The sequence below is a fragment of the Gossypium arboreum genome, chromosome 11 (assembly GCF_025698485.1).
Source record: "Gossypium arboreum isolate Shixiya-1 chromosome 11, ASM2569848v2, whole genome shotgun sequence".
NCBI classification, from domain to species: domain Eukaryota; kingdom Viridiplantae; phylum Streptophyta; class Magnoliopsida; order Malvales; family Malvaceae; genus Gossypium; species Gossypium arboreum.
In genome coordinates, this window is record NC_069080.1 from 68119350 (window position 1) to 68127479 (window position 8130).

General features: G+C 32.0%; 1 protein-coding gene across 1 annotated transcript; it reads right to left on the reverse strand.

Annotated features, from left to right (window-relative positions):
* Positions 1 to 791: 791 nt before the first annotated feature.
* On the reverse strand, positions 792 to 5729 carry LOC108455998 (ABC transporter F family member 5-like). The gene is made up of 9 exons (XM_017754592.2): positions 4709 to 5729; positions 3945 to 4286; positions 2868 to 3008; positions 2591 to 2770; positions 2315 to 2470; positions 1745 to 1846; positions 1521 to 1649; positions 1194 to 1298; positions 792 to 1096 (listed from the first exon to the last, which is right to left on the reverse strand). The coding sequence occupies exons 1-9, from the start codon at positions 5525 to 5527 to the stop codon at positions 1001 to 1003; spliced, it is 2070 nt and encodes a 689-aa protein (XP_017610081.1). The 5' UTR covers positions 5528 to 5729; the 3' UTR covers positions 792 to 1000.
* Positions 5730 to 8130: the final 2401 nt, after the last annotated feature.

The following is an 8130-nucleotide window of genomic DNA, read 5'->3' on the forward strand; positions in this document are numbered from 1 at the left end:
AAGTGTTTTCAGCACAAACAAAATGAAAAACTTTCATATTAGGTCCCTGAATATTTTAAGTCATCACAATTCAGTCTGGTGTCACCTATATGTCAAACAGCACAGGTAAAATATTGTAGAAAATACCTTATTTTCATAATTAATTTGTTTCCATACCATCTTCGTAATTAATTACTTTTAATATTATTTGGGTAAAAAAATTCATATTTGTCTCTTAAAAATAATTATGCTCTTATCATTTATATGAATAGTTTTTTGAAAAATTTTATATAATTATTTCTTCATACATTCATTTAGTATAATACTACCAATAAATTATTAAATGTTAAAAATTTTATTGTAACAAATTTTAATAAAAAATCAAATTTCAAATATAATGACTAAAATATTAATTTAAGTTGAAATAAATAAAATTAGATAACAAAATTTTGTTAATTTTAAAAATTTAACGGGTATTTACGTCAGAAAATAACATAACATATGAAATAAAATGTTTGAAATTGAAACGTAAGAGTGCAACGAAATCATTAGACAAATTAAGTCACAAATCAACTATTTTTACAATTCAGACATTTTCATTTATTGTGCATTTTAATATTGTTTGAGGAAATTAAAATTTTATCAACATGTGTGATCTTTTAATAAATTTGATTTTATAAAGTATAGATAGAGATGCAAATTAATGTTACCAAAATATTATTCATAAATACATTTACTTTTATCCATAAATTAAAAACTTAATGACTTAAACTATATTTTAATTAAATAAAATTATTTTATTTTTGACATACTTTAATAGAGAAAATTTATTAACTTGATATTTAGATAAATTAATTATACAAGAGCTTCAACTTGGAAGTTGGAACTGTATTTCTATCAACACTATTATATACAGAAGAAGGTGCTCAATTCCACATCCTAGCCATTTTATACTGTAAAACTTCATTTACCAATGGCTCATCTTTAATCAATGTATGCATTATAGATCCAATGTTTCATTTCAATTCCATCTCTTGGCATTCTTCTGCCCTTTCGACTTCTGTTTCGCAGCTTGAAACGCCTGCCGTTTTTGTTTCTTCTGAGCTTCTTTCTCAGCCTGTTCAACACATGGGACGCAATTATTATATCTTGATAACCTCTACAGTTCGGAAAATGCTAATAAGAATTACAAGGGTATTAGTTATATAGCTTACCTTTGACATCTTGGATTTGGTTTTCACTTTTGGAGCTTTCTCATCAAGCTCCGCCTCACGCTCGAGCTCCTTTTCCCTTGCCTCAAGGTTCTTCTCCAGAAAATACTGTTGATTTGGAACAGCAGTTAATCAGGTGGGAAGAAGAAAAGGACTCATTGAACATGCATATTTCAGGTAACCAATGAACTCATGGATTATAAAGACTTAGTAATTTACTGGATGACACATTCCGGTTAATCAATATATAGGAGGCAAGAAATGCAGATAGGAAAACAAGTTAAGGAAATAAGAGCAACCCAAGCAGACATTCAAGGCAACCATACTCACATTGTAATCGCCTACATAGTCCTGCAAATGCCCGTCTTTTACTTCCACTACTCTGTTCACAATTTGCTTTATAAAGAATCGGTCATGAGAAACAGTAATGACTGTGCCACTGTACTCTCTAATTGCCTCCTAATAGAAGAATGAGAGATTGCAGCGTTATATGCTGCTATTTTGATAAAAAGAAACAAATGGAGAACAAAGAAAGGTTAAGGAAAAACTCAAACCTCTAGCATTTCCTTTGAGGGTATATCCAGGTGATTTGTTGGTTCATCCAAAACTAGCAGGGTTGACGGTTTTACCATGAATTTACAAAATGCAAGCCGTGCCTAAATGAAACCGGACAACACAAATTTCAAGTTCATGCTTTTTAAACAAGGAAACGTAAAGTAGCCAAGACATGTACAACAACATCCACCAGATATAATTCACAATACATTTTCTTTTTTTTTTTTAGAATAATAAGGAAGCTTTGGAAGAATTTAACATGCAGAAACATTGAAGAGCACCATATTATGTTAGTCTTGTATCATAATTCATCAGCATGCATGTCTAAATCATTTGAATTCAATATGACAACCAGCAGTTTTAAAACTTCAACTAAGTATCCGGAAATTGCCAAATTGACCACCATGTTATGAATTAACATCAACATAATATTTTAGGCCCATGAGAATAGGATGCCCCTTCAAATATTGGAGTATTGTATGAAAGAGAATAAGCATAAAATAATTTTTTTAATGAAATCCATAAAAGCAAAACAGTATCCGACATATAAATTTCTACATTAAGATTACCTTCTCACCACCACTCAAAAGGGAAACCTTTCTGTCAAGCATATCAGCTTTGAAGTTGCAACGACCAAGAAGTCCCTTAATATCATCAATTCTCCAGTCCTCTGCAACCTCTTCCACTGTCTGAAGCACTGTTTTATCTAAATCAAGAGCCTCAGCCTGAAAATTTGTTCATTAAATTCAGTCAGTGCTTTGCACTTTTTTAGCTCAAAAGCGAAATTGAGCAACTTAGCAGCAAGATCAGAAACACGATATACATATACTTCAGAGGCCAAATACCTGATTCTGCTCAAAATAATTTGGTAAAACATTATGCTCCCCAAGCAACACTTCACCTCCACTTGGATTCTCTAGGCCCATTATCAGCTTCAGTAAAGTACTCTTTCCACAACCATTTGGACCAATAATGGCAATTTTCTCTCCTCTTTCAATTGAAAGACTTGCCCTGTCAACTAGCAGCTGATACACAAACCATGTTTCTGTCATAAATGAGAAGATTAAATAAAGAAAAAAAGTCCAAACCATCTTTCTCATACGACAAAACATCTCAACTTACCTCATCCTCATAACCAAATTCCAGATTCTTAATAGTAACAACAGATCTCCCACTTCTTCCACGCTCAGGGAACCTAATCTTCATTTGTTTCCGTTGAAATGGCTTCTCTATTTGGCCCTCTTCTTGAAGTCTCTCCAGCTTCTGTTACAAGTCAGAAAGGAGAAGGAGAAATTACTTAACCAGAAAGTTGTTTAGTGATTAAAGAATATAAGCACAAGAACAGAGGATCCTTTAACCATTTAAGTAGCAAACACTATCAAAACCAAAAGATAGAAAACAGAAGGTAAAACATTAAGCCAGCATCAAAAAACCTTATTCTCCAAAAGAATGTGTCCGTAGCTACACTGACACTGAGAATTAATTTTAAGAAGACAGAAAATTCATGAGGCAAACTTGCAAGAAATGGTCTTTTATACAATAGAATTAAAATGGAAGTAGAAAGACACAAAAGAATGGTCCTTATTAATCAATGTGGTATACCAATGTTCATAGGTAAAACTGTTTAAGCAGACTAACTCTACCAGCGAAAAGAACAGAGGTTCCATCCTCACAAGTTTCATGCAACTCATGTGATCCGGTATGGAATTATATTTGGTAAAGTGATTAGAAAACTTGATGAGAAAAGAAGAAATTCTTGTAGGATAATATAGCAAACAACTTTAGGTGAATGATATAAAAGTATCAACTGAATTTCAGCAAAGTTTCCTAAGGAACCATAACTAGCCTAGAATTCTAAAGAAATCCACTTAAGAGTTTTGGGGGGGGGGTAAATGATCCCCAATATACTCAATCAAACTAAAACCTGCATTCTAGGTAACATACTTCCTTATGCAATCAATTTTATAGAGTAAAATCATCTATGATTTTTAAAAAATCTTATGAAAATTTAGGCACCCATGTGAAAAATACTCAGTCAAGCAGGTTTACAATCTGGCAGTAACTTCATGTAATCATCAACACATGCATATTTACTGGATAGCATACAGTGGTGTAAAACTACACATCAGACATTACAGTCTAATGACCAAAGCAGACAGCTACCATTCCTCAAAGAGCTAAATGCCCCCTCAAAAATACCTTTTCAGCAGAAGAAGCACGGCCAGAATTTGCCCCTGCTCCTAATCTGTTTATCAAGTCTTTTGTCTGCTCAATTTCCTGCTGCTGCTTCTCCCACGCGGCATATTGACTTTCAACCCATGCTGCCTTCGCCTCAACATACTGAGAATAATTACCCTCAAATGTCCTCGAAACACCCATGTCAGTCTCCACAATCTTTGTACACAACTGATCTAGAAAAGCTCTATCATGAGATATGATGACCATTGGCACATCTTGCTTGTTGAGATATCCTTCAAGCCACTCGATTGTATCAAGGTCGAGGTGATTTGTAGGCTCGTCCAAAAGCAATAAATCAGGCTCCTGCAAAATTACATGGAGGTCAACAAACAGCTAGCAATGCCAATATAATTTTCTGCACATCATACACATGCATCTATGAATTAACAACTTCAACATCATCAAAAACTATCTCGAAAGCTAAATATTTTGTTAGTCTATTCAAAGTTTAAACTTCCAATCAACAGGTGCCAAAGTGATTTCAGCTGCTAATAGTCGACATTAATAGCCAACCTCCAACCACAACTATTACTTCTGCAAAATGTAAATAATTTCACTTTGAACATTACTTGTATATATCTCTTTATCACTCATAAATAAGGTTCAAAATCTTCATTGCGCCAACTTTTTCTCAAGAAAAAGAATAGAAACCATAGACAACCTATGAAACTATGAATAGAACAATTTTGCAGCAAGAAAGATATGCATGAAAGCAACAATTTTACCTGCAACAAAATCTTCCCAAGTGACATCCTCATCTGCCATCCGCTACTAAAACTTGCGACCAACCTATCGGAATCCTCGGGGGAAAACCCAAGCTCTGGCATCAACTTACTAACCTTAGCATCAACCTCATCCAAATCCACAGCCTGAGCCCTCCTCTGCAACAAATCAAACTCATCCAAAAGCCTTCCCATCAACTCCAAATCCTCGGTAGCCCCTTCTATCGCCTTCTGTACCCTCTCTAACCTGTCAGAAATATCCATTTCTTCTTTAAAAGCACTCATAAACTCCTCCCTCACCGTCCTGCTCATCGAAACCTCAAATTCTTGGTTCAAAAACGCAATTTTCATGTTTGATTTGGCCTTTATAACGTTCCCCGAATCGGGTTCTTCTTGTCCCGTTATAATTCTCATCTGGGTCGTTTTCCCTGCTCCATTTACTCCAACCAGTCCAACTTTCTCGCCTTTTTTCACTTCCCAACTCACATCTTTCAAAACCGTTACTCCTTTATAGCTCTTGCTAATGTTTTCAAGCTTTACACCGGAGGAAATACCCGAAGCACCGGTATTGGATTGCTTGTTGGAACGTTTCCGATCAATTTCTTCTGTATTGGAGGAAAACAGTGATTCAATGTCGCTTTCAGGGTCCTTAACGGAGGTTTCAACGCTGAGAGTGGAAACTTGGGCAGTTATTTTAGTTGGTCTAAATTTAAAGGTTTTGGGGGAGACTGAAGAGGAGGGATTGGGAGTAAACGAGGGGCGAAGAGAGGTGAAGAACGTTGAACGAAGGTCTAAACGGTGGAGTTTTGTGGAGAGCACCATGTTTGGGCGAGTGAAGGAAAGTATGGGAAATGAAAGGAAAAAAGGAGAAAGAAAAGAGGTGGGAAGAAAGGCAATGGGGGAGTTTCTCAGCCAGTAGGGTAAAAGAGAAACTCTCAGCCCACCAGTTGAGATGAGATGAGAGGGGGAGACACATGATATACAGGTGAAAGAGGGAGATTTCTACAGATGGCTGTAGTCCATCCAAAATGAAAATTAATTAATTAATTAAAAATATCTAGTTTTATTTTTCTCATAAATAAATATACAAGTATAACTAAAATTTTATCAAATGACAGCGTAGAATATAAGTATGTACAACAAATAATAAAATGTAGTGTTTAAAATTAATAATAATAATAACAACATATATAATATTTATAAAATATTTATAAAATTAAAAAGATAAATTTTGCTTAAATTATGAGTAAAAATTAAAAAATAAATACATCATATTAAAAATAATAAATATACTTTAATTAATTTTGTTATGCGGGTGAAAGGAAATCATTATTACAAATCTAATTAAATTTTAACACCAATTCAATGAATGAAAATATTGGTATATTGATAAAAAGTTTATAAACCCATTAAACATGTATTGGATCTTTGGATATATATTAGTTTTAATTTTTATTTAAAATTATATAAAAATATGAAAATATAAAATGTTATAATAATAAGAAGAATTTAATAGAAAGGAAAACTTAGCTCTTTTTTCAATTGAGTTGGTATACAATTAACCGATCAGCACCAACTCAGTCACAAATTTAAATATAATATATATACATGATGAGGTGAGAGAAAATGTTTTTGTAAAAAAAATCTAAAGTAATAAAAAATTATTTATAAATTCATTAAATAGGTGTTTAATCATTGGTGTGTTAATTTTATTTTTATTTAAAATTATATAAAATTAAGAAAAGACCAAAACCCATCAAAATATAATAATAACAATTTAATAGAAATGATAAATTAATCTTTTTCCAATTCAGTTGTTACCCAATAAATCGTGACACTAATTCAGCAGAGCCAAGGGGTTGGCAGAGGGTCGTGCCCCTTAAAATAGAATTTTTTTTCATTTAAGTTCCTTTATAATTTATAAAATTTTAAATTAGTAATAGTAAAATTATACTTTGTCCCCTAAAAGTGATAAAAATTTGATTCAATTCTTTAAAAATTATAAAGATATAGACAATTGAAATGGTGAAATTACATTTTTACTATCATAAAAATATATAATTTAATTTCAACCCCCTAACAAAAAATTTTGGCTTCACCGTTGTGTAATAGTAAAGAACTTGTTTATAAACCCATTAAACTTGTAATGGTAAAGAAGTTGGTATGCTGGGTACATGATATATGAATGACATAGATTCATTTACAATAGTAAAATTCATGGTTCGTTCAAAGAGTAAATGAAATCTTCTCATTGGCATTGTATGAACTATGAAATTGGAATTTAGCCATGGCTTGTTCGTTTGGGACAAATGATTGTTATTGCTATCTGTTAGAAATAATCTTTTTTATTGTGAAAAATGGGATGGTGACCATGAGGAAAAATATGATCATATTGGGTGAATGAATTTAACTAGAATAACTTAAGGATATACTATAAAGGTAACACACAAATGACAAGGTCATTGGATAAAGCATAAATCTAAGTTTCTTTCGTAATAGTATATAATGGAGAGTTTTAGTCATGACACTTTTAGCGTATTGACTTTATGACTAAATGATGTTGTAATTAATAGACGAAGAGTGTGAACTTAATTTCAAATTATTTAAGCCCTAATTATATATGTTCAATCGACCCCAAGTTAAATTTATCCTAAAGCTATTTATGGATTCATCTTGTGACATTCATAATGTGACCTACCTTTATCCTAAGTGAGTGAGTGACCATCTGTGTATAACTTATGTACTTTGATATAGTGAAAATCTATGCATTGATGGTAAAGAGCCAAAAGTTGGTATGTAAGGTGCATGACTTATACATGGCATGACTTCACTCACAATACTAGAATTATAGCTCAAATAAAAGAGTAAATGGTATCATTTCACTAGTATTGTATGGACTATGAAACTAAAATGTGGCTATAGGTTGTTTGTCTGGGACGAACAACTAATAACATTATTGTTTGTAAGTAATATCAATTTTCATCGTGGAAGATATAATAGAGGCTATGAGATAAAATAGATCAAATTAGGTGAGCAAATTTAACCTAAAATGATCAAGGATATCCTATGAGGGTAACACACATATGATAAGATCATTGGACAAAAGCTTAACATAAATAGTTTTTTTAATGGTACACAATAGGAAGATCAATCATGATACTTTTAGTGAATTAACTCCAACAAAATAACTTTAAAATTAATATATGAAGAATAAAAATAATTATAAATTATTTAAGCTCAAATTATATATGTTTGATTAGTCCTTCCACTAGCTTAATATAACTCATTTATGATTTTTTATAAAAAATTAAGAAAATTATGAACAAGCATAAAAAAATTGCATGAGATGATATAATTTTGATTTATTTGTCTATTTCGGATGAGTTGGTTTCGATAATAATATTTTTATGCAATTTTATTCATTC